We start from the raw sequence: 26,592 nt of genomic DNA on the forward strand, positions 1-26,592 counted from the left end.
GACTCTTGAGAGTCCCTTGGACTACAAGGAGATCCAACCAGTCAATCCTAAAGGAGATCAGTCCTGAATATTCATTGGAAGGACTGATGCTGAAACTAAAACTCCAATGCTTTGGCCACATGATGCGAAGAACGGACTCATTGGAAAAGACCCTGATGCTGGGAAAGATTGAAGGCGGGAGGAGAATGGGACGACAGAAGATGAGATGGTTGGATGGCATCACTGACTCGATGGACATGAGTTTGAGTGTGCTCCGGGAGTTGGTGATGGACAGGGAAGCCTGGCATGCTGCAGTCCATGAGGTCCCTAAGAGTTGGACTTTGAAAGACTGATCTGAAAATTGACCTGGAAGGTTCTAGAAATGCTTCACAAATTGTTCCAGACCTATCTCCTACTCCTTTCTCTTGAACTGATTCCAGGTGTTTAGGATTTCCCTGGTGGTTCACACGGTAAAGAATCTGCCCACAACGCAAGAGACCTAGGTTTGATCCCTGAGTCACCCCTGGAGAAGAGAATGGCTACCCACTCCAGTAATCTTGCCTGGAGAATCCCATGGACAGAGGACCCTGATGGGCTACAGTCCATGGAGTTGCAAAGAGTTGAACACGACTGAAGTAACTTAGCATGCATACATATAGGATGGTGGAAGGCTACATACAGAATATGAATGTGTAAAGTGTAGGTTACCCCCATGGAATTCTGATGTGGCTAGAGCAGGAGGTGGGATCTAGTGAGACCACGTGATGAGATTTGTGTGAGTACAGGAAGAGGGGGGTGTCTGGGGTGTGAGGAAGGAGTAAACAGAAACCAGAAGAGTATAAAGGAGCAGCTCAGAAGCCTTTGGATAAGCTACATGTTTCCCTTTGCAGCCCTCTCTCTGCTTGCAGGCGTGTCTGACTCTTCGTGACTCCAGGGACTGTAGCCCACCAAGCTCCTATGTCCATGGGGTTTTCCAGGCAAGAATACTGGAGTGGATTGCCATTTCCTCCTGCAGGGGATCTTCCCAACCCAGGGATCAAACTGGCATCTCCTGTGCCTCTTGCATTGGCAGGCAGATTCTTTTACCACTGAGCTACCCGGGAAGATTTTCATCCCTGGATACAATTAAAAATGAGTTGAAAATGGGACTGAAACACTGTTAAGATTCAGCAGCTTTTATGTTTAAATTTTAGTAGTCAAATAACAGCTGAATCTGTTTCAGCTGTGGCTACAAGATGAATTTCCTCCTGAGAGGGGACAGACCAGCAGGCAGAGGTTATATCCCAGGTGTGGCAGTGTCAGGATACAGGGCAGCGTTGGTTGCTATGGGGATAGTTGGGGGCACAGCCAGCCTGGATCATAAGAGATCAGGGAAGTTCAGAGGAAGGGCACTGAGCTGGCCCTCGGAAGAAGGGTTAGAGTTCGCCAGGAAAGGACGAAAGGGAGGGAAGTGGGAAGAGCCAGAACGCGTGTATGGGGAGGGTACGTGACTGATTACGGCAGGAGGATGTGTGGGAACAGGGGTGGCTGGAAGCAGGGGACAGGGCTGAGGATCGTTATGCATTTCAGAGGGAGTGTGAATTGCCTCCTGAGTGAATGGGGTGTCTTGGACACTGGGGCAGGATGGGATTCATGTTTCAGAGAAAGAACGAATGGAAGAAAGGAAAATCCAGAGCCAGAGAGACACCAATTAAAAGATTTCTTGTATAAACTGGGATAACTTAATAGAAAGTCCTAAAACAGGAAGAAGACAGTGACATGGGGATGAAGAAGCGGGTAGCTGAATTCAAGAGATGATTAGGCAATAAAAGCCATGGTCTTTGATAAGATTGAAAATGGGAGAGATAAAGGAAGAGAAGTGGAAGGCTGATACTCAGATGCAAATGAGTACAGTGGTAGAGCAGCAGAGAGTGGATTTCGCAGAAACCAAGCAAGAGGTTTGAGAGTCCCTTGGACTGCAAGGAGATCCAACCAGTCAATCCTAAAGGAAATCAACTCTGAATATGCATTGGAAGGACTGATGCTAAAGTTGAAGCTCCAATACTTTGGCCACCTGACTCGAGCCAACTCATTGGAAAAGACTCCGATGCTGGGAAAGATTGAGGGCAGGAGGAGAAGAGCGTGGCAGAGGATGAGATGGTTGGAGTCAATGGACATGAATTTGAGCAAACTCAGTAAACTCTGGGAGACAGTGAAGGACAGGGAAGCCTGGCCTGCTGCAGTCCATGGGGGTTGCAAAGAGCTGGACACAACTTAGCGACTGAACAACAACAAAGCAAAAGGCTCAAGAAGAGAGGATCCATTCTAGCACTTCCCAGAGGCCAGGTGTGCAAAAGACAAGAAACGAAGGATTGGACAATTAGCTTTGGCAACTAAAACGACCCTGGTAATTCAGTTCAGTTCAGTCACTCAGTTATGTCCAACTCTTTACAACCCCACGGACTGCAGCACGCCAGGCCTCCCTGTCCATCACCAACTCCCAGAGTTTGCTCAAACTCATGTCCATTGAGTCAGTGATGCCATCCAACCATCTCATTCTCTGTCATCCCTTCTCCTCCTGCCTTAAATCTTTCCCAGAATCAGGGTCCTTTCCAATTACCCTGGTAATTAATGAGGTCGTTTTACTGGAACATGGTAGTAACTGAGGAATGGAGTGAATGCAGACGTAGAGACAGTGTGCATGGGCAGCTTTCTAGAAGTTTGATCGTGGATGGCCAAAGAGAGGTCAGAGAGTGGTTGGAGGGGGACGTGGGGTTGAGGAAGGAATTTTTTTAAAGATGAAGCTAGAGTATTATTAAATGACATCAGTGGAAAGAAGAATGAGCGGTAAAAGTACAATAGAGAGAAGAGGTCACTGATAAGAGACCCAAGGAGGCAGGAAGACTTGGGGCCAGTGGCTTTGGTGTTTGCCAGTAATTGACGCCTGTTGGAAACTTAATGACACTCCTTTTCAGACCAAGGTATAATGACTCAACAAAAAAATCTTTTCCTTTCCTTCCATTTCTCATTCCTTTACTTTCTCTAAACCTGCTGTTCAGCCTTTCACATCTTCCACACCACCACCACCTCCCCTTCTGAGGCTCTCATGTACCCAGACCCAACTCTCCCCAACCCTGCCACTGGAGACAAACAGATCCCTGCCTTTAGGGGACATTGCACGCTGGTTATGGGACTTTTAACTCAGAGTCACTGCTCCCTCCTTCTACCCATCCTTTTACTTGGATCTAATTAGCACCCTTTGACAAAAACACATTTTATTAATTTATTCAAGTACAGTTGGTTTGCAATGTTATGTTTCTGCTCTACAGCAAAGTGATTCATCTATGCATATATATATTCTTTTTCATACTTTTCCATTGTGGTTTATTGCAGGATATGGAATATAGTTCCTGTGCTATTCAGTAGGACCTAGTTATCTATCCATTTTATATATAGTCATTCATATCTGTAACCAGCACCCTTTCTAACCCAGTGCCTCTCTTCCCATCGTTACTATTTTCCCCAGTTCCATTCGTCTATGCTGTTCTCTAATTCAGAGAACACAGTAGACATGTGGATTTTTTCACCTCTGCACTCTCTTGCTCACCCTGTCACTTAGCCTAACCTCTTTTCCTTGTCATCGGAAGAGGGGACCTACCTCTTTGCCCTGACCCATCCTTCCACTTACTTGCCTGACTCCATCTTCTCCTTCCTTCTCTTCTGAGATCTTTCTTCATCAGCCAAACTCTCTCTCTTTCTCCCTCTCTCATGCCTTTAAGCATCCCCCACTAGCCTATATACATAGCCAAGCCATCATTCTGGGTGGTGTTCCTTGACTCTGGTCACCCCTGAAGCCATTACCATTCACTCTTCAAATGTCAACTAAAGTAAACTTGTCTATGTATCTACCAGCCTCTTCTTCACACTGCCGCCGTTGATAAGGTCACCGTGAGATTCATCTTGCCCTCAATCCTTGAGGTCAAGAACTATGTCTTATCCTTTATTACCTTTATATGAGCCCTCAAAAAAGTCTGCTGGAAAAAAAATCCCTTCCATGTTCATCAAAGTCATTGTCGAAACTTGATCTCCTTACTCCTCAAATCTGGACTCAGCTGTGCTTCCCACTTAAATGAATGACATTGACGTCTGTCCCAGAGGACCCACTGACAGATCAAGCGTTTTTCTCTGCTTTCTTCTTCTTTTTTTTTTTTGGCTGCTCTGTGCAACTTGTGGGAGGGATCCTAGTTTCCTGACCAGGATTTGAACCGGAGGGCCAAGTCTTAACCACTGGACTGCCAGGTAATTTCCATCCACTCTGTCCTTTGTACCTTATATCTGGTTGCTCACTAGGTCTGGAGACTTTCTTTCCAAAATACCTCTCGTCCCTTTTCTCCACAGCAACGTTGTCACAGAGTTGGCTGTGACCCCATCATTTGCCCGTCTGGATAGATTCCTACTTCATTCTCCTATCTCCACTCTCTTCTCTTCCAAGTCTAGCTTCCACACTGCTGCCATGGTTACCTAATACCCCAGTCTCACTTACATGCTACAACCTTCAGTGCTTTCTTTCCTATTGTCTTCAACATAACATCAGACTGTCTCAAAATGTTCTACTTGATTTTGTTGTGCTGGGAGCCACTAAGCCCTTTCACATTTGCTGTCTCAAATTCTTTCCAGAAGAACTCTTCTAAGTAGGTGTTTTTATCCTAATTTTATAGATGAGAAGACAGACTTGAAGCATAGCGTTACATAAAAGCAAGAAAAAAGGCCTGAAGCATAGAATTACTTTACCCACACAGCGTAAGCTGCAGAGCTCTCTTGTGAACCAATTCTCATTCTGTACGTTACACCAGTCTGCCCTCCCCTCCTAATTGAGGTGAGCAAGGCCCCTCGTAATATCACCCTGAATTTCTCTCTCCCTTCATTTCCTGCCATTCTTGTCTATATGCACCCTGGGTCCACAAACACCAAACCTTCCCCAGTTCCTACATTACTTCAGGCTTTGCTGTGGTTACTTTGCTGTCTTCATTACCATTTTCTTGGCCTTTTTCTTTCTCCAACTTGTTGAACTTCTACAGATACTTCAAGACCTTTGTCAAATAGCCCTTCTGTGCCATTAACACCAGGGATAGCCAGTCTGTTTATAATTATAGGATTACCAAGTTATGTGGATGTTTAGGCTTTTTGACTCTGAAGACTTCATGTATTAACTTTTTTGTTACATATGACAGTCATTTTTTCAGTGTTCTCCTAGTATACTGTAGGTGCTCTAGGGAAGGGAATTGTTCTGCTTCACTTCTACACCTCCACAGCCGAACAAATGTCTGGCATCTCAAAGGTGTTCCATACATGTTTGTTAGATTGGTGAATATATGAATTAATTGAACTGAATGGATGTCAGAATGAAGGGTTGAATTTTGTCGGTGTTATATACCGCACACACACACTATCATTTAAAATACTGAGGCAAGTCAAGTTGGTCCAAAGGCCCTACAGTACATACTTTGACGGTTGTTTTCAATTGATATGAATATGGCTTGATATGTATATAAATACAGCACCAAAACCTAAAATAAGAGAAATGGTTCATCTAAAGGGTAAAGCAAAATTGTCCTTTTTGATACAGACTTACTTTATTATATGTTGATGTCACATTTTGAAGGGGGAGTAGGGTGAGAAAGGTTGTAAATAAATAAACTGGCATTCTCTGTATGTGTTTTGCCTGCTTATATAGTTAAGAAATAATTATATAATAGTATGTTATTATTACATGGTAATCTGTGACCATTTAATTTTTGCTTTGATCATATTGGGATCCATTTTTCTCACGTTTGGAATCAAGATCTTTCACTAAATTTGAAAGGGGAATCTCAGGTGTTTTGTTATCTTTAATCAGAATGCAATATTCTTCTCTTTCAGCTAATTGATGGCAGAGACAGATTAATAACTGAGCTTGAGCTTGAAAAATCATTAGTTCAAGATATGGTAAGGGGATTTACATTATTTCTTAATAAATTTGAATCCAAGAATTTGATCATGAAAGTTTTATAAACTTTATTTTTAACTGTTTGCTGTGAACTTTTTATTTCACTTTTATCAACAGTCTAAATGCATGCATAATTATAAACATTTTTAATGATTGTTTTGTAGAAAACAATTTGAATAGTATTATAATAAATATGCTTACTATGTGGAAGAGTCTTATACAAGAAACAGTATTACAATTTAAAGCAGTGTACAAAATTTTTGTATTTTATTTTAGGGATTAAAAAAACAAATATGAGAGCCCAATATTTTGAAGGATTTGCTATTTTTAGTTACAAATTGCCATAAACGACAACAAAAAACAGCCCAGCCAGATATTTTGGCATTCTGTGTTTGTCTCATAAGAAAACACTGCCTTTTTATGTTCTTTTAAGAGAACTTTCCAGACGGCTGGTCTTTTATTTTATCAGTTGACTACCCACCCCCACCCCCAGGCTCCCCACCTCACCCCCCACCCAGCTTATGGTGTCTTAACTTTGGCTTTCAAACTGATCACCACTACTATGTCTTTGTTACAGTAAACTGACTGTGTTTATTATAATCAGAAATAAAACACAGCTTGACTTGCGTTCTAAATGTGCTTGAAAAGAATATGATACTGTTTAGAAGAGAAAAGGTTGTTCATAGGAAATCAGCGCCACTTCAGATATTGAAACGTTCCCTTTTCTGCAGCTTGTCACACTTTGTGCCAAGTCATGACTGTTTCCCTAACTCTGTTTTGTTGCTCTCAGCACCATGTGTTTTGGGTGTCTTGTCATAGAAATTAATGCAAAACAATGCTCTGGGATTACAATAAAGCCTTCTATGAAACCAACTTGGGAATGCAGGCAAGGAAAAAAATAATTATGGCTAGTAATCTACAGAAACTGTGTGTTAACAAATGTGTTGGTTTAAACTCTTTACTGTTTTTCTAAAATTTGTATTTTGTTTTGGGGTATAGCCGATTAACAAATAATGCTGTGATAGTTTCAAGAGAACAGCAAAGGGACTCAGCCTTACATATACCTGTATCCATTCTCCCCTGAAACCTCCTTCCATCCAGGCTGCCACATAACACTGAGCAGAGTTCCATGCGCTCTACAGTAGGTCCTTGTTGCTTATCCATTTTAAATATAGAAGTGTGAACTCTTTGCTTTTAAATACCTGGTATATAAAAATCATCTCCATGAATTGAATATACTTGGTCAATTTCTGCCTTACCCTCTTCTTCTGTCATTCGCCCCGCCCCAAGTCCCAGAGTGGCTTCTGAAAACAAACAGCTAAATGTGTACATTGTCATTAAAATGGAAAATGTCTTTATCGAATGAGAAGCAAATGTTAAACTGTCAGTCTGTTAGCAGTGGTAGAGAAGAAACTGAACCACTTCACCAGTGAGTTCGTGCCTATGCTAGGAACAGACCTCACCGTTTATGAATTACTTTGCCTCTTTATTTGAACTGTAAGTGGTTAACCGGTGCTATTATATTGCCCACGGGGGAACCAACTGGTTTATTTTGTTGTTTAGAAGTTGAGAAGTTGAGCACCACGCTTGTTGCCAAGCAGCAAGATTTTGCATTGCAAACCTTATGGCAGCAGAAGAACCTCCAGCATGTTCAGAACTGGTCTGGAGGGTCATTTTTTCAGTAGAGTGAGTGCACGTCTCATGATTGGGCGTCCATGGCATGCCTTTGGGCCCAACAAGGTCACTATTTGACACTCCCCCACCCCCACCACCAAGGGATTCTGTTATTCACTTGGAGGGAGACTTGCTTTGTGGCTATCTGAACTTTGTTGCTACAGTGCTTACCCTGCCCCAGAAATGGAGATTTGCAATGGGGGCCAGATGGAGGAGTGGGAGAAGGCAGAGGTGACCAGAGTCACTTTGCAAAAATTAAAAGACTTTCACCCTCCCTGGTCTGTTACTGTTTTCAATACAGTTTGTGTCCTGACCTTTTAAGAGCCTAGTTTAAAAGTCGAGGAGCTTGTAGTAAAAAGGCAGGGTGGGTAAGTATAGGTAAGCATTAAAGTATGGATTAGCTTTAGAACAAGAATATGAACTAGTTTTGAATCTTTCTATGATTCCTGTGCTCTGTGGCTTTTATTTATCCTTGTTTTGTTCCAATAGAGATATAATTGCCATTTAACATAATATTGGTTTCAGGAATACAGCATAATGATTTGATATATGCATATATTGCAAAATCATCAGCACCAGAAATCTAGTTAGTTAAATATCCATTATCACATAAACTTACACCATCTTTTTTTCCTGTGGTGAGAACTTAATTTATTCTCTTAGCAACTTTCCAATACACAACATAGTATTGTTAACTAGAGTCACCATGCTGTACATTACATCCCCAGGACTTATTTATCTTATAACTGGAAGTTTGTACCTTTTGAGCTCCTTCACTCATTTTGTCCTCCACCTCAGGCAACCACCAATCTGTTCTATGAGTTTGCCTTTTTTTGGTGTTATTATCTATGTTTTTTAAGATTCCACATATAAGTGAGATCATGCAGTATTTGTCTTTCTCGCTCTGATTTATTTCACTCAGCAAAATGCCCTCCAGGTCCATCCATCGTGTCGCAAATGGCAAGACTGCTTTCTTTTTATGGCAGCATAATATTCTGTTGTGTAAATATACCGCATCTTCTTTATCCATTCATCCATTGATAGACTCTTAGGTTGCTTCTGTGTCTTGGCTGTTGTAAATAACAGTGAACATGGACTGCATATATCTTTTTAAGATAGTGTTTTGATTCCTCTGGATAAATATACAGAAATGGAAATGCTGGATCATATGGTAGTTCTATTTTTTATTTTTTTGAGAAACACCTCTGTATTGTTTCACATAGCAGCTGCACTAATTTACATTCCACCAACAAGTGCACAAGAGTTCCCTTTTCTCCACATCCTTGCCAACCCTTGTTATCTCTTTGTCTTTTTGGTGACAACCATTCTAACAAGAGGGAGATGATCTCTCATTGTGGTTTCAGTTCATATTTTCTTGATGATTAGTGATGCTGAGCACCTCTTCATGTATCTGTTGACCATCTGAATATCTTCTTTGGAAAAATATCTACCCAGATCATCTGCCCATTTTTTAATTAGATTATTTGTGTTTTTGCTATTGAGTTGTATGAGATCATTTTGTATGGTGAATATTAACCTCTTGTCACATATATGATTTGATATATTTTCTCCCATTCTGTAGTTTGCCTTTTCATTTTATTGGTTGTTTCTTTTGCTGTGCAGAAGTTTTTTAGTTCAATGTAGTCCCAAATTGCTTATTTTTTCCCTTGTGCTTTAGAAGTCATATTTTAAAAAACACCAGTAGAAGCTTTCCCCCCATATTTTCTTCTAGTTTTATGTTTTCCTGTCTTATATTTAAGTCTTCATCCATTCTGGGTTAATTTTGTGAGTGGTATAAGATAGAAGTCTAGTTCTATCCTTTTATAAGTGACTATTCAATTTTCCCAGCACCATTTATTGAAGAGATTATCTTTTCTCCATGGAATTTCTTGGCTGCCTCATCAAGTATTAGTTGACCATCTTCTTGATTCTGTTCCATTCTGTCTCTGTTTTTAATACTGCTACCATACTGTTTTGACTCTATAGCTTTATAACATAGTTTGAAATCAGGAGGTATGATTCCTCTAGATTTGCTCTTCTTCCTTAGGATTGCTTTGGTTTGGGGGGGACTTTGTGGTTCCACATAAATTCTATGATTGTTTTTTATACTTCTGTAAAAAGTGCCATTGAAATCTTAATAGAGATTATATTGAATATGTAGATGGCTTTGAGTAGTATGGACATTTTAACAACATTAGTTCTTACAGTCCATGAACATGAAGTTTTTTTTCCCTTTACTTGTATGCTCTTTGATTTCTTTCATCAATGTCTTGTAGTTTTCACTCCCTTGGATACATATATTCCTAAATATTTTACTGCCTTTGGTGATATTGTAAATGAGATGCCTTTCTTTTTACTCTCACAGATAATTTGTTGTTCATGTATAGCAATGCTACTGATTTTTATATGTAGATTTTGTATATCGAACTTTCATTATCCTGAAGCTAACAAAAAGAAGGTCCCTATGAGAAAACTACCATAATTGAACTCTTACCCTTAACTAATTTTCCATCTGTTTCATCTCAGTGCACCTTGTTTCTAGGAAACAATCCAGACTTCAGATAGAAAGGAATTATGATGTCAGGGCACAGCACTGACTTATCTCTGCAGTGGCCTTGATCTCACACTGGGTTCCTTGTTGCCCAAGTTCCTTCTGAGACATGCTTCAGATCTGTCTGTTACATGTAACATGCCAGTGTTTGGCCGTTTAGCTAGAAAAGTCATATTTTGGTAACCCAATCATTTACTCTTTTAAAATACATGTCTGATTTTCTGTGCCTAGGAGCCATCACAGATTTCCAATGGAAATAGATGAGTCCTTGACCCAAGGGGAGGATCTTTAGTGGTTATCTTATGTCCCACCATGGTATGTTGACTGTGGAGTCAGATAACTTGTCTCTTTAATTGCTGGGTCTTCCGATTAAGATAAAATTACTCAAGGAGCTTCATCTGCACTTGAACCTAATTTATATAATGAGATCTTGACCTCAAGCAGATGCTCTCAGAGGATGAGATTTTTTTGAGGCCTTGAATAAGGATGAATGTATTTTGCATATGGTAAAAATGGAAAATGTTGGAGCCAGAGGGCAAAAAAAAAAAAATATATATATATATATATATAAAGCATTTGAGAAAGTCCAATATACATTTATGATAAAAGCTCTCAGCAAACTGGGAATAGAAGGAAACCTTCTAAAGTTGATCACAAATACCTATGAAACATAACTGTTAGTATATTTCATAGTGAAAGGCAATGTTTTAAGTCTAAGATGAGAAATGAGACAAGACTTTTCTTATAACTTCCATTAGACATTGTTATTTAGGTCTAAGATGAGAAATGAGACAAGACTTTTCTTATAACTTCCATTAGACATTGTTATTTAGGTCCTAGCTAGTACAATATTCAAGAAAAAGAAATAAATGGCATACAGATTAGAAAGGAAAAAGTACAAATGTTTTTATTCCCAGATAACCACAATAATTTATATAGGAAGTCCTAAGGAATCTACAAAAACCTACTAAAATGATAAAGTGAATTTAGCAAGAATGCAAAGATCAAAATCATGTGTTTCTATATACTAGCAATGAACAATCAAAAACTGAAACTTTAAAAAACTTGATTTACAATAGCATAAAAATAGGAAATAGTTATGGATAAATTTGATTAATTATGTATAAAACCATATGAAATACTGAAGTTAAAGATTTAAATAGATGGAGAAACATACCATGTTCATGATTCAGAAGATCCATGTTGTTTAACTGTTATCTCTGAATTGATTTGTATATACAAGCCTAATCAAAGTCTCAGTAGGCCTTTTTTTTTTTTAAATCAACAGTCTTCTGTAAAATGTATATGGAAATTCACGGACCTTGGTTAGCTAAAACAATTTTGAAAAAGAGCACAGCTAGAGAAAGAACTCCCATAACCTGATTTTAAGACTTACTGTAAAGACACACTAGTCAAGACAACATACTGCTAGTATATGGATAAACATATAGATTGATGGAATAGAACAGAAAGCCAAGAAATGGACTCTTCAGGTCCTATATGATGAGCTGATATCTAACAAAAGTACCAAGATAATTCAAGCAGGAAAGGATAATCTTTTCAACCAGTGATGCCGATATAATTGGACCAGTTCAGTTCAGTTCAGTCACGCAGTCGTGTCCAACTCTCTGCGACCCCATGAAGCGCAGCACGCCAGGCCTCCCTGTCCATCACCAACTCCCGGAGTTCACTCAGACTCACGTCCATCGAGTCCGTGATGCCATCCAGCCATCTCATCCTCTGTCGTCCCCTTCTCCCCCTGCTCCCAATCCCTCCCAGCATCAGAGTCTTTTCCAATCAGTCAACTCTTCGCATCAGGTGGCCAAAAGTATTGGAGTTTCAGCTTTAGCATCATTCCTTCCAAAGAACACCCAGGGCTGATCTCCTTCAGAATGGACTAGTTGGATCTCCTTGCAGTCCAAGGGACTCTCAAGAGTCTTCTCCAACACCACAGTTCAAAAGCATCAATTCTTTGGCGCTCAGCCTTCTTCACAGTCCAACTCTCACATCCACACATGACCACAGGAAAAACCATAGCCTTGACTAGACAAACCTTAGTTGGCAAAGTAACGTCTCTGCTTTTGAAAACGCTATCTAGGTTGGTCATAACTTTTCTTCCAAGGAGTAAGCGTCTTTTAATTTCATGGCTGCAATCACCAACTGCACTGATTTTGGAGCCCCCCAAAATAAAGTCTGACACTGTTTCCACTGTTTCCCTATCTATTTCCCATGAAGTGATGGGACCGGATGCCATGATCTTCATTTTCTGAATGTTGAGCTTTAAGCCAACTTTTTCACTCTCCTCTTTCACTTTCATCAAGAGGCTTTTTAGCTCCTCTTCACTTTCTGCCATAAGGGTGCTGTTATCTGCATATCTGAGGTTATTGATTCTGGGCAAAAAAATGAACCTTAACGTTTACCTCACACCTCATATAAAATTTTACTTGAGATGATTCGTGAGTATAAATGTAATAGTTAAAGCCACAAATTAATAAAACAAGGCCAAGTAGGGATCTTAGTGCTATCAAATTTGGCAGAGATTTCTTTAAATAGTGTAAGCTGCATTTTATCAAAATTAAAAACGTTTGCTCTTCCAAATATTGAAAGAAAACAGAAAAGGTGAGCTACAGAGTTGGATTATCTTAGCAATAGTTTTTGCCAAACTGATCTCTATATGCAATAAAATTCCAGCCAAAATTACTATAAGGCTTTTCATGGAACTGACAGGCCTATTTTGAAATTAGTATGGAAGGGATTTCCCTGATGGTCCAGTGATTAAGAATTCATAGGTTCAATCTCTGATCCAGGAGGATCCCACATGCCATGTAGCAACTAAGCCCATGCACCACAACTCAAGAGCCCAGAAGCTGCAACTGCTGAAGCCTGCACACCTAGAGCCCAAACTCTGCAACAAGAGAAGCCACGACAAGAGAAACCCGTGCACTGCAGCTAGCTCCTGCTTGCCACAACTAGAGAAAGCCCTCAAGCAGCAATGAAGACCTAGCATAGCCAAAAATAAATAATAAACAAAAATTTTAAAAATGAAATTAATATGGAAGAACAAGGGTCAAGAATAGCTAAGAAACAAGGTGAAATAATGACATGATGGAGTAGGGAGAAACTTCTGTGAGTTATTAATATAAATTTAAGGTGATTAAGACATCATGGTTCTGGGACATGGTCAGAGCTTTGGGAGGAAATTGAGAACCCAGTAGCAGAACCAGACATACGTAAATACTCAGTATCTATCAGTACCACCGCTGCTGCTAAGTCGCTTCAGTCGTGTCCGACTCTGTGCGACCCCATAGCTGGCAACCCGATAGGCTCCCCCGTCCCTGGGATTCTCCAGGCAAGAACACTGGAGTGGGTTGCCATTTCCTTCTCCAAAGCATGAAAGTGAAAAGTGAACGTGAAGTCGCTCAGTCGTGTCCAACTTGTAGTGACCCCATGGACTGCAGCCTACCAGGCTCCTCCATCCATGGGATTTTCACAGATCAATGCAAATAGGTTGAATTTTCACTAAAGATGCTTGACAATTGATTAAACACTTGCCTAAAATAAAATTGGCTCCCTACTTCATACCATGCATATCCATTTTGTATGAATTAAGGATTCAAATATAAAGGGAAATTTTCTTTAAATTTTAGAGGAAAATTGTTAAGCTCAAAGTAGAAATTATTGCCTAAACGAGACACAAAATAAACCAGGTGTAAATGGAAAATTAAAAGTTTCAGGGACTTCCCTGGTGGTCCAGTGGCTAGGACTCCACACTTCCAATGCAGGGACCCTAGTTCAACCCCTAATAAGGGAACTAGACCCTACATGCCACAACTAAAGATCTCGTGTGCTGCTATTAAGACCTGGCGCAGCCAAATAAATTGATTAATTAAAAAAAATCAACCCCATGAAAATTAAGGGCCCCTTTTCATCAGAAGATGTCTCAAAGAAAATTTAAAGATCTAGCCACAAATATCCAAAAATATTCACACCATTCATGTATTCACAAAGCTGTTTTCAAGAATATGTGAATAACTCCTTCAAATCAATAAGGAAAAGACCACCCAGTAGAAATCTGGGCTGAAGTTTTTAACAGACCCTTCACCGAAGAAGAAACCCAGTGACCAGTGGAAATGTGCTTGGCTTCATGAGTAATATAACAGTGCCAAATGCTGCTAAGTATGTAGAGTAAAGAATTCTCATAAACTGCTGGCGAATATGTATGTTGTTACAGAAACTTTGGAAAACAAATCTGGGTTATCTGCTGAAGCTGATCATTCTCTTAAAATATGCCCCAAAGTTCTGTTCCTAGACATATAACATCACCAAGGAGCTCCTAGCACATGTGCCTGGGGGAACAGGTTCAAGAATATTTAAAGCGATATTATATAGAAAAGCAGAATCCTGGGCTTTCCCAAATGTTCATTGACAGGGAATGGATAAACACGTTATGCTGTACTCATACTCTTGGATAGTATATAGCAGCGAATATGAATGAACTGCTTACAGTATCAACACAGGTTAATCTCAGAAATGATGAAGTGAACACATTAAGGGAGAACACAGAAATTATGATTTTTTTAAAAAGTTTAAAAGTAAGCAAAACTAAATGTGTATATTGTTTAAGGATACCAATGGGATGAAGTGGTAAGACTATAAACCTGACAAAAAATTAATCAAGAAAATAAAAGGGAATTCTAAGGACAAAATTCAGAATAGTGGTTTCCTGGTTTGGAGTTGGTTATAGGATCGTGACAGTTACACAGGGAGCTTTAACACTGTGGCTGTTGTTCTTTTCTCAAGTCAGATGGTCATATTAATTTTACTTCTAACTTATATTTGCACTGCATGCATTTTGGCATATGTAATTTTTTTTAATTGAAGCATTTTAGAAACTCATTTTCTGCTAGAACCGAAATGCTTGAAGGCAAGGTTTGTGCGTATGCTAAGTCGCTTCATTTGTGTCTGACTCTTTGAGAATCCCCTGGACTGTAGCCAGCAAGCCTCCTCTGTGTTATTTATTCTAAGAGCCTAATACAGTGTGGCTGAATAGCAACACAGTGCAGTGCCTGGTACACAATAATGTTAATAAAAACACATAAGCAAACAATTGCATGTTTTCCTATAAGCTCTATTACAAAGTACTTTTTCTTCTGGAAGCGAATTTATTTTCTCTCCTAATTTATTTATATTTAATATTGTGACTTATATTCCCATAATAGTTTGGGCAGCCTAATGGTTTAAAATGCTACTCTTTCATTGCTTAAGGAAGGTTTACTGCAAATTCTCTTTTTTCATCTTTGCCAATGATAACAAATGACATGGGTCTTTAATTCCACAGGTTAATAAGCAGAAAGAGGACCTTGAAATGAGAAGAAAGTATGACGCCATAGTTGCCAAGGTTGGCATTTAAGTTCTTTATTTCTTTCCTTTTATTCTGTTCATCTCATATTTGGGCATCTGAGTTGAAGAACCTATACACACCATCCAGAGGCTTTTCACTTTCTCGCATCTGAGTTTGAAGGAGAAAATGCTTAAAAGTGAGGCAAGGCATGTAAGTGGGAGACGAGGACCTGGGGGGTTCGAGCAGTGAGAGCAAAGTGAGAGCGGGAAGTATCGCTGGTGTCTTGACCCCCAGGCTCGGTGCCCTGGCCCTTCTGACGCCTGTCCCATGGCTTCCACCTGCCAGCCCTGCCCCCACTGCCTTCTTAGGAATATGAAACACTCCTCAAGCTACCACCTCATCCCACCCCACAAAGATCCCACCTCCCCAGGAACTTTAGAAATCAATGGTCTGTTGGTATGTTTGTCTCAGTACTTGAGCATCAGTTGGGGGGGTGGAAAAACAGGCCCCACCCACAGACTAAATCAGGCAGGGTTTGGGCTTGGGGGATAAAGGATGGTGGCACTGTGAGCAAGAATAGATCTAGGCCCCTTGGGAATGAAGACTTCCACCCTGTGGTTCTAGCTCAAGAGAGGAGGGCAAGGGAGCAAAAGTGAGGGAGGAGAATCTGAAACACGAATAATGAGGATGACATTATGGTTAATAACACAATGGTTGTTCTTCTGTGCCAGAGCCCCAGAAGCACCAAGGGGAAAGAGACCCTTTCATCCCAGTGGCCCTCACAGCCCAAGAGTGCAGGTGTAATTTCTCTGAGGCCACGTTCTTCCTCCGTCGGTTCATCGCCTTCTAAGACCAAGAGGGTCAAGAGTTCAAAGAAGACTTTAAAGGAGGAGCCACCCACGGTGAGACTGGTTCACAACCCGTGACACCCTCACCTACAGAGGGCGCTGTTAGCACCGCTGCAACCTCAGCGTTGCTCGTCTGGTCCAGCAGCAAGGCCAGTGTCAAAACACTTGGCTCTCCTTGCCCGCTCTGTGGGCGTCTGGACAGAAGGCTCTGGCTGCTCTTTCTACACCAGCGTGTCCTCATCAGGCCCCTTACCTTACCCAGGAGGATGCCACCTCTGTGCTTAGCTTGGTGGTTTGTTTGGCTTAGTCACCAAGCCTCCGTGGATCTCTGTTAAATTAGTAAGATAGAGAAACCTTCCAAGCACTTTCAAGGTGTAAAATCTCTAACTCATGACTGCCCAGTATCTATCAGAGGCTTGCAGGATCTTAGTTTCCCGACCAGGGATTGAACCCATGTCTTCAGCAGTGAAAGTGCAGAATCCTAACCGCTGGACTGCCAGGGCACTCCCCTAGTTGTGGGAATAGCTGCATTTCTCTGAGCAACTGATCTATCCTGTGGGCACTGTGAATCGTAAAACCGGTCATAACTCCTTTTCCACACCATTTGGAAGCTTAGATGCTGATTGGTGACACGTACTTGCAAGGTACAGCATTTCCTGGAGAGAGTCCGACCACGAGCACATTTTGGTTTCCCAGACTCTTGTTGCTGTGTGTCCCCACATTCTTCCTCCTTCTCTCACAGAGGGCAGAGACTACCGCTTCAACACTCGGGGCAGGAGGACAGAGTAGAATCTTGCTCACTGTGTCATTCTGGCTCCAGACAGGGCAGGAAAAGGCATCAACCTCTCTCCATCACTCACCAGGCAGGAGGCTCACCACTTGAACCCAGCGGAGGGGAATGAGGGCAGTGGAGCTGAGGTGGAGGGAGGCAGGTGTGATGCTTAGTAGGGAGTTGCTCCACTTGGAAGGAAAGCCCAGGAGCTGAGAAAAAACACTCTCCTCTACAAGCACTTCCACTCTGCAGAGAGTTAAGATGTATCAACAACCGGAAACCGATGTAATTTCCCAATGAGGAGAATGACACTTGGAGAATATGGAGCATTCCTGACCAGTGACTAGGTTCTGGGAGTAAGATTTTTTGGAATCCAGGTCTGGGAAGTATTTTGGGCAGTGAGGGTTGAGGGAGGCAGGACAGGGGGAAACCCACACACACAAGAGAAAAAAAAAAAGAAAGGCAAAAAGCAAGTGCTGGGCTTGAGTTTGCAGTGCTGCCTGCTAACCAGGGTGGGGGGCCCAGCCTTACTGGGTGAGGGACTCTAGTTCAAGCCTGAGACTTAGGGAGCCTGTGGCCACAGTGGCATCCCGTTCCAGAAACCTCTGAGCTGCTGTGAAATCGGGGTGCATGCCAGCGGTCTGTGGTCTGAGGCTCTGAGATGATGGTGGGAGAATCGCGGAGCAGGGTCAGAAACCGAGACAGAGCAGCCTGGTCCCTGCAGCAAGCCCAGGGCTCTAACTCAATCCTAGCATTGCAGACTAGACACTCCGTGTCCCCAGTTTACAGATCAAAACTGAGCCTCCAAAGTCCCAGCTACAAGGGGCTAAAATACTGCCCATTCTCCCCCAGGGAAAATGTATCATGAAGGGGAGACAAAAAAAAAAAAATACATCATGATGAGGAGAAAGGATATCTGAGAAATTGTCATGAGGATTTTCTCTTAAGTGTCCCAGGCTTTCCTTCTGACCGAAATGATTGTTATCTAGATGTTTCTGAAGCTTAACAGTACATTTTGTCAGCTGCAGAGACTCAGAAGTTAATGTGTAACAGTAAGTAAAAATTGGACTGGGGGAGGGGAGAGATGATGTAAGCTGGACTTAACATTTTCATGGGAATTGACTTGATTTTTAATGTGAAATATATTTTTCTAGCACACTGTTATTACTTTCATATACACTTTTGTTAATGATAATCCTATTATAGTGAGTGTTCCCTTCCATCCCCTCCCCATGCAGTATATTCTTCATTGTAGATGAATTCTCCATATATGTACTCTGGTTATCATTTTCCTGTTTCTCAGAACTCTTGAATATTTTGTCAATACCGAGGTAGTTGGACTCCTTAAAAATTGTCTCTAAAGGGTTTTATCATCTTGACCATATGTAGATGACCAAACGGAGGGCTTGCTGCAGGAACATTTTACATCAGTCATTTACCTTATCTAATTAATCATACTTATTTTTTGAAATCTGTGTCATTCTGTGGGAACAGCACACGTGCTTCACCCAGTGGCGCACACGGTGATAAACGGAGTATTTAGCCAGTCTGAAAAGTGTGATAGGAACATTGCTGTCTGATTTCCGTTTATGAAAGATTTCACAACGTGAAATTTGTGTTTGGACAGCGTTTTTGTGTAAAGTTTATTTTTTGATAGCTGTAAAACATTTCAAATACTGAGGTTTCACAGAACAAGGTTAAAACTGGGTTCCTAGCTTCCCCTCCCCTCCGCACCCCCAACCCTGCTCCAGGGTAATTAGTGAATTAAGGCTGCACCCAGTAAATGCTTCTCTGGAAGACTTCTGAGCTTCCACGGGGTCACCTGTCTGTGCTGATGGAACATATGGCGTGTGCTTAGATCTGCGGAAAGCATCGGGACCTTTCCGTGTGGGAAGTGGGACAGGGGGCCGTCAGTCGTGTTCGCGTCCGTAAACTTCACTAGATACAAAGCAATTTGGACAGCATAAAAGAACTTTCATGAAAACTCTGGAATACTATTCTTTAAACAATTCAAGAACTGCACGGTGAAGTACTTTGCAATAGTGTTATAAGTATGAGCATAGTCATCCTGCAAGCTAGTAATTTTTAAAAATTATTATGATTATGTGATATGGAATTATTATGGGTGTAGAGTATTCTAGGTAAGGTGGATGAAAGGAAGATCTTTCCCTATTCCTCTCCTATACATTCCTTTTACTGAATTGAATTGCACGTGAAGTGGAAAATAAACTCCACCAGAGAAGAAAATCATACAATCTGTTCATTGTTTCATTATTTTGTTATTTTTTTTCCTCTGGGCTTGGCTTGCTAAAGCAGGCAGTTCATAGTTCTGCAGAGCTATGTGAAAAAGCCAGTGTTTTTGCCCTTTGTTGATCTGTACCCCCACCCCTCCACAAGGTGGTGGAGTAATACAGAGCTGGGACCATCCTGAACACGTATACAGTCTTCAGAGGCTGTCAGAGGGAATTTACTGTATTTTGATAGATTGCATGCTAAGTCATTTTAGTCGTGTTTGACTCTTTGCAACCCTATAGACTGTAGCCCACAAGACTCCTCTGCCCATGGGATTCTTCAGGCAAGAATGCAGTGGTTTGCCATGCCCTCTTCCAGAGAATCTTCCCAACCCAGGGATCAGGGAACCGGTGTCTCTTATGTCTCCTGCATGGTCAGGCAGGTTCTTTACCACTGGAGCCACCTGGGAAGCGCATTGATTATGTTGACACAACAACATTTTTCCTAATCATACTGAATCTTTGTTTCCTGATAGGAATGACTCTTTTTTTTTTTTTTTCTGACCATGCCAAGAGGCTTGCAGGATCTTAATTCCCCCACCAGGGACTGAACCTGGGGGTCATGGCAGTGAAAGTGCTGAGTCCTGACCACTGGACCACCAGGGAAGTCCCCAGTAGAAATAACTTTAAGATGCAGAGATTAAAAAAATAATAATAAAATGCAGAGATAACTGAAATCATACACTACAATTACTTGTTTTTGTTTTTAAATCAAATTTGTCATTTGCCACTAAAGTGAATGCATCTTTAGATTCTGCTGTCAGAGACCAAAATGGAAAAATTGGAGAAATATGTTTAAAATTCAGCCAAAAGGTGGCTTTGACTTTTGTGTTATATTATTCTAAGTAGCTGGATGATAAATAAGTACTTATAGTATAGTTGGAACTGAAAATATTTTGGTGAAAATAATCTCCAATGTCTCTTGCACAAATGAAAAAATTTTTTGTTAAAAAATCACTTGAAAGGTTTTACACTTTGCTTCTTGTTTATTTTCATTGGGGAACAATGATAACATTTTACTTGTAAAATTTATGATATCTTAGTATAATTTAATTTAAAGCCCTAAGATATTGCTATGGAAACCAGGGAAAAAAGAGATTTGTATCACTTTTTATTCTTCTATAGACACTCTGAACCATGGGGCAGACACTAGGTCCTGACATGTATTAATAATATTAATTGATAATATCACCTGGTAGTAACAGGAAATGTCACCCAGGAGCTCCCAGGGCAGTCTTCTGGCTCCTCACTGTGTCGTGTTGCTTTATTCCATTTTCCTGGGTTTTAGCTGTGGGCTTCTCCCCAGTTCTCCCTGGAAGTCGGGGCCAGTCTCGAACACCAGGTCATTGGGTCTGAGTCCTGACACTGCCCAGACTTGGGGCTCACCCCCTGAACATTTGACACACTGTCACTCATCTAACTGCCCTCGTTGCATCCACCAGTTATGCTGTGAATTCAATCACAGATAGACGTCATAGAACAACTTCAGTACCAACACTCCCCAGCATCAGCCTGAGGCCGCTACACCCCACCCTGGATGCTAGCAGTGCACTGCTGCCCATCCTCTTTGGATCCAGATCTTCCACCTTGTCAGTTTCTTCAGCCCTGACCTCTGCAGTCCTAGGTCCCAGGTTTCTCCTGAACTCCTAGGGTTTAGTTTTTATAAATCACGTCAATTTCCTTTTCTTTAGGCATGTATTTTCATAGACTTTTCTGCATGGAATGCTTCAGTGTAGTCTCTGTTCCTCAAAAACCTGAACTACTTAAAGGAAAGCTACTGTTTCCCCTTATTCACCTGTTACATATGACTGCTAACTTGCATTTCCAATCAGCCATAGGTGACTAAGGATTGCTCACTGAATTGATTCTATGCCAACCAAATCCAAAGAGTTTTTTAATTTTGTTAGCCTTTGCAACCTTATTAGGGAATCAAGGTGCACTGATTTTTAGGCTTTTTAAAAAATTTGAAAATAGCCTGAAGTTCTCCTTCACCAGTTTCTATGTGGGAGATAGTGCTCTGTTCTATCCAGAATAGAACAAGGACTTATTGTAACCAGGGCCCTGAAGTGTTATGGAGTCCAGTTAATCCAGTGACTGAAAGCATTATGGTGAACCCATATTGAACTACACGCCACCAGAACTGATAGACATCAGCATGAACAACCTAGGGAGTAATTCTGATGATCTGTCTCTCTAGCTGAAAATATACAAGTAAATTCTGATTAAGATACACAACATTTTTGTCCAGGATTCTGGCTTTTACTGCTGATGCCTAGATTCAATCCCTCATTGGGGAACTGAGATCCCACCAGTCACATGGCTGTTCAGTGCCACTGAATATATAACATATAGATAATCAATTACATACAGTATTTCAATCCACAGAAGTAACAGTTTCCTTAAGCAATTTCTGTCAGTTTGCTAATGGTTTCTTAATATTTTGTTTCTACTCAGAGGCTGTTCCTCCTCTTTTCCTGTGCTTGTGTCATTCTCCATTCCATGCCCCTCCTCCCCACTGCACTACCCACCATACAATGGCACATTACTAGTGTTCAAAATTAGTAGTTTGCTTAGAAGATAATTAGAAAGAAGTGATAATGTCAAAGTCAAGATCAGCGAAATTTTAGAGACAGAAGATCATCTTTCTTCCTGAGTTAGAAACATTGTTTTGATGATAATATATTTGATGGTTTAAAGGAGAGATTCAAGGCGGTATTAAATCCAGAATGAATGGCCCAGGCTTAAGAAGAGGGATGTTGGTGGAAATTGGGAGAAATTAAAGAATGTAATGATTCTTTGCGAACAAAAGGAGAAAGGGGGTATGATAAGGAATATGGTTGATTTTATGACAGCTAATAAACATAATTGTGTTTCTGTTATTATTAATAGAAACCTTGGCTACTGATTCCAGATTTAGATTATATTTATTGAATGTTGGTTTTTAACCTGTTGTAAATGCTTAAATATGGGAAACGTTTAAGAATCATGATTTCTGTTATGAATAAAACTTATTTCTTAATTTTATGGATTTTAGTTCTATATATATATAAGGGGCTTTCCTGTGGCTCAGAGGTTAAAGCGTCTGCCTCCAATGCGGGAGACCCGGGTTCGATCCCTGGGTTGGGAAGATCCCCTGGAGATATATATATATACGTATATATATATGAAGAGCCCTGGTGACTCAGATGGTAAAGAATCTCCCTGAAGTAAATTCAAGAGAGTATGAGAAATATTTTTAATGAGTTATTTCTAGTCACAATGTTTGGTTTTCCTTGTAATAATTTAGTGTACATTTTCCCACTTAGGAAGTTATCTACTTTCTATTACCACTCATTTTTACCTCTGTCTATTGTTTAGCAGTCCGGTGTTTGCACCTGTCAATGAAGTAACCACATAAAGACCAGCACATGTATTCCAGTGAAAGTGGAATGCCAGCAGCTGGCAAAACAAAATGACAGTTTAATGTGGACAGAGTCAGGATTCAATATAACGTGCTACAGCAGGGTTGAAAGTTCAACTCAAACTGGAGAGCAAACACTCTAGTCTACACGCGGGACTTTTTTTTTTTTTTTAATGAAAAGAGAAGCTATCTTTGTCATGCTAAGAGTATTGTCTTTGGGAGAGATTGAATAATTATTTGCTTTACATAAGATATGCTTTAGCAGGGTTTTATCTCTAGTTATTACAGAGTTGATCATTATATGAGCGTCAGGAAAAGGGAGCCTTGAAAATTGGAACTAATTTTTATTGTACACGAATTTAAACACAGAATCAATTTTTAAAATAAACTTTCAACTACTGATATGACTTCAGATAGAGTGAAATAAATATAAATGTCCTTCTCAGTGGAAACTTATTTTGCTTTGCCAGTTTGTTTTCCTAACTTTCTGTGGATTCTTTTTATTTCACTTAATTAATTTGTTTATTCACTTATTTTTACTATTGGCCACACTGGGTCTTTGCTACTGTGCGTGGGCTTCTGCTAGTTGTGGCAAGTGGGGGCCACTTGATAGTTTGGGGCTTCTCATTGCGGTGGCTTCTCTTGGTGAGCGCAGGTTCTAAAGCTCATGGGCTCAGTAGTTGTGGCACAAGGGCTTAATTGCCCTGTGGCATGTGGAATCTTCGTGGACCAGAGATCCAGCCTGTGTCTCCTGCATGGGCAGGCAGATCCGTTTGTATACAGCCCCTCCAAAGCTTGGGGCTGTTATTCCTATGGCTCTTCGGTCCCCTGTTAACCAATGGCAGTGTACGCAGTGTGTACTCCTTGTGCCCTGGTCAGAGAGGCATTTCAAGTGGATTGTGCTCTTTGAGAACAGATAGGTGGAGGGAGCCCCCAGAGTGCATGCCTCCCATAGCTTGAGTGATTCCCACATATTGGAAGCCAAGGAAGGCTGATGAGAATGAAGACTTTCACTGTTTTGTTAAATTAGTGTTGCTGTGCCTCTGATTTTGTTTTTGGTTCCTTTCCTGCCACATGGGCCTTGGGGAGATTGAGTCACTATGCTGGTGATGGTAGGTGGTAGTTTTCTCCAGGAAGGTGTGGAGACAACCAAGGGAACAATAATTTGGGTAGTTCTAGGACCACCAGAAAGCCCTGCAGGATGCGAGGACTGATGGAATAGAAGTTAGAGTTTAGTGAACGAAGGTAAGAGCATAGGGTTACGGTCAAGTTCAGGATTAAGTCCTGCTGAGAATTCACCTGTCAGGGGATAATCAGAAATTATCAGCAGAGGGTTCATAGACCACAATATAGACATTCAGATATTGAAACCATAATAAAGGCAACCCCAGTAAGAGCTAAACATTTGCAAATAAAAAATAGAGCATGTGAGGAAAGAGAGAAGGTAGCAGGTAATTCGAATGCTCTAAATTATTTTTTTTAATTAAAATTTTTTTTCCATTGGTTTTATTTTTACTTACTTTTTAAAATTAAAGTATAATTGATTAAAAGTAAATTTGTAAAGTAAAATTATAAAATAAAATAATATTTGTAAAGTAAAATTGATAAAATTACAGTATTGTGTTAGTTTCAGGTATATGGCAAAATGATTCAGCTATATTTTTTCAGATTATTCTTCCATTGCAGGTTATTTCAAGAGAGTGAATACAGTTCCCTGTGCTATATAGTAAATAAATGCTCTAAATCTTAATCTTTATTTGTGGAGAGCCCAAAGCAATAAAGGCCACTATTTATTTATAATTATAACAATGAGAAAAACTAAAAACAAAACCTTTGGCTTCTGGGAAGTGAGAGTTTATGTTCATATATACTATCTGCTGTTTATATTTTTTAAATGTGCATGCTTTCTCCATCGTTAAATATCTAAAGTAACAGGGATGATGAAATTAATGTTAGTATGTAGAATAAATGACAGTATGTGTGACATACCTGGCACATAGTAGACACTGAAAAATTAGAACTTTTATGACTGTTAATTACAAATTTTGTCATTTTTTATATGTGGCAACTAATGTCAGCTGCATCCTCACTGTCCCTTCAAATGTAAGTAAAGTTGGCTCAAGCCTACATTCTTTGCTTTATGGGAGCCAAAAGGGTGTCCACTGGTTTCCACAGATGCCCATGGCATCCTCTCATGGCTACTGCTGGGTTTAGGCTCCTTCTCCTACTGAAAAAAGTCAGTTCCTGAGTTTCATGGCACTCTGTGTCATCCCAGTTCACATTTTGTTGAATCAGATTCTGAACTCAACCCAATTCTTCAATTGCTACTAAAACCACCCACTCACAGGACACCTTTTAGATGGACAAGGTTGCTGAAGGTGAGTGAGAGGGACAGTTTGCATCACCCAGATACCATTTCACATTGAATGTTGGGCATCACCCGTGGGCACAGGTCACCTTGTGCCTTCACCACGCACCAGCGCCTCTTGCCTTAGGGTCCTGCCTGGCTATCCTCTCCTTTTATAGCTCTTCTCGTTGCTCAGGGGAGTGTTGGATTCCTTTCACTTTATTCAGCAGACCTGGCTTCAGATCCTGCTTGGCTGAACTGACCCCCTTAAGACAGGCAATAGATCAAAAGATCTTGCATAGCCAAATAAGTAAATAAATTTAAAAATAAAGTTTATTTATTAGTAAATAAATGAGCAAATAATGCATTACAGTCTAAAACCCAAAAAAGTACAAGTGATTTACTTAAGTATTTTGAAATGCAGCATTTTTATATGTATAAGTGGGATTCATTTGATGTAATTCAAAAGATAGTTGAGGAAAATGATTTTTTTTTAAGCTTGTGACTTCACTGGGTGATAACTGCCTGCTTATTTAAAAATATATACATATATACATATTGACCCATATACAATTTCAGAGTAATGCATTTAAAAAAACAAATTTTTTAAAAAGCAATAGTGGGAACATTGGTTTTAATCAGTTATAACTGTTCAATTGCAAATGCAGTGGGTAAACCCTGAATCTTGTAAATTAATTGAGGCAGTCAAGATCCCTATGGAACTAGTGTTGGCATAATTTTTCTCATTTGCCTTTCTCTAAACTACAGAAAAACCACACCTTCATGCTTGATTTGAAATGTTGTATTTACCTTAGTTTATTTCCTCTCCAGGCTACACATGGAGCACCTGCTGTGATGCAAGGGGAGAAGATAAAACTATCAGTGGCTAAGGTATAGTAATGACTAATGTGACCATTATTATTAACCTAAATGTTGTTTATATGGATGCTGACTATTCTGAGAAAGTAGCAATGACTTCGAAAGCTACACCAAGAATCAATCTAATGGAGAGACAGAGCACCTGATTGCCTCTATAGGGTGATGGCCTCTACAGATTCTGGGGTAGCTCCCTGCCACATCCAGAGCAATCTCATGACATGCCTATAACTCCACTGTTATAGATTCATTCCTTTGCCATAACTTCATCCCCTTGTAAAATATAAACAATAATGAGAAATAACATATAGCTCTAATGTGACTGAGTTGGTCAGATCCTTTCCTGAGGATAGTTTTGATAGAGGAAATACAGTAACTGGGGGCAGCTGACGCTATAATGAAGAGATTTAGAAAACACGATACCTAGTAGGGGAGGGGTGATGAAGAAAAATTTTGGTTGCTTCATAATGTTGTCTCACAGTGGCTGCTTTGAGGTGAATCATTTACAGGAAATTGAGGTATGGGATCTTACATTCTTCCAATTCATG

At 40.4% G+C, this 26,592-nt stretch overlaps 1 protein-coding gene across 1 annotated transcript in view; it reads left to right on the top strand.

Moving 5' to 3' along the window:
* The window catches only part of CUNH10orf67 (chromosome unknown C10orf67 homolog), a 112,135-nt gene that overhangs the window by 54,590 nt on the left and 30,953 nt on the right, over positions 1-26,592 (top strand). Inside the window, exons 10-13 of the mRNA XM_040247328.1 lie at positions 5,878-5,943; positions 15,508-15,567; positions 16,242-16,412; positions 26,000-26,059. Of these exons, the coding sequence (XP_040103262.1) occupies positions 5,878-5,943; positions 15,508-15,567; positions 16,242-16,412; positions 26,000-26,059 (357 nt within the window). The remainder of the gene's footprint in view (positions 1-5,877; positions 5,944-15,507; positions 15,568-16,241; positions 16,413-25,999; positions 26,060-26,592) is intronic.

This window comes from Oryx dammah, unplaced genomic scaffold, assembly GCF_014754425.2.
Source record: "Oryx dammah isolate SB20612 unplaced genomic scaffold, SCBI_Odam_1.1 HiC_scaffold_10, whole genome shotgun sequence".
In the NCBI taxonomy this organism is placed as follows: domain Eukaryota; kingdom Metazoa; phylum Chordata; class Mammalia; order Artiodactyla; family Bovidae; genus Oryx; species Oryx dammah.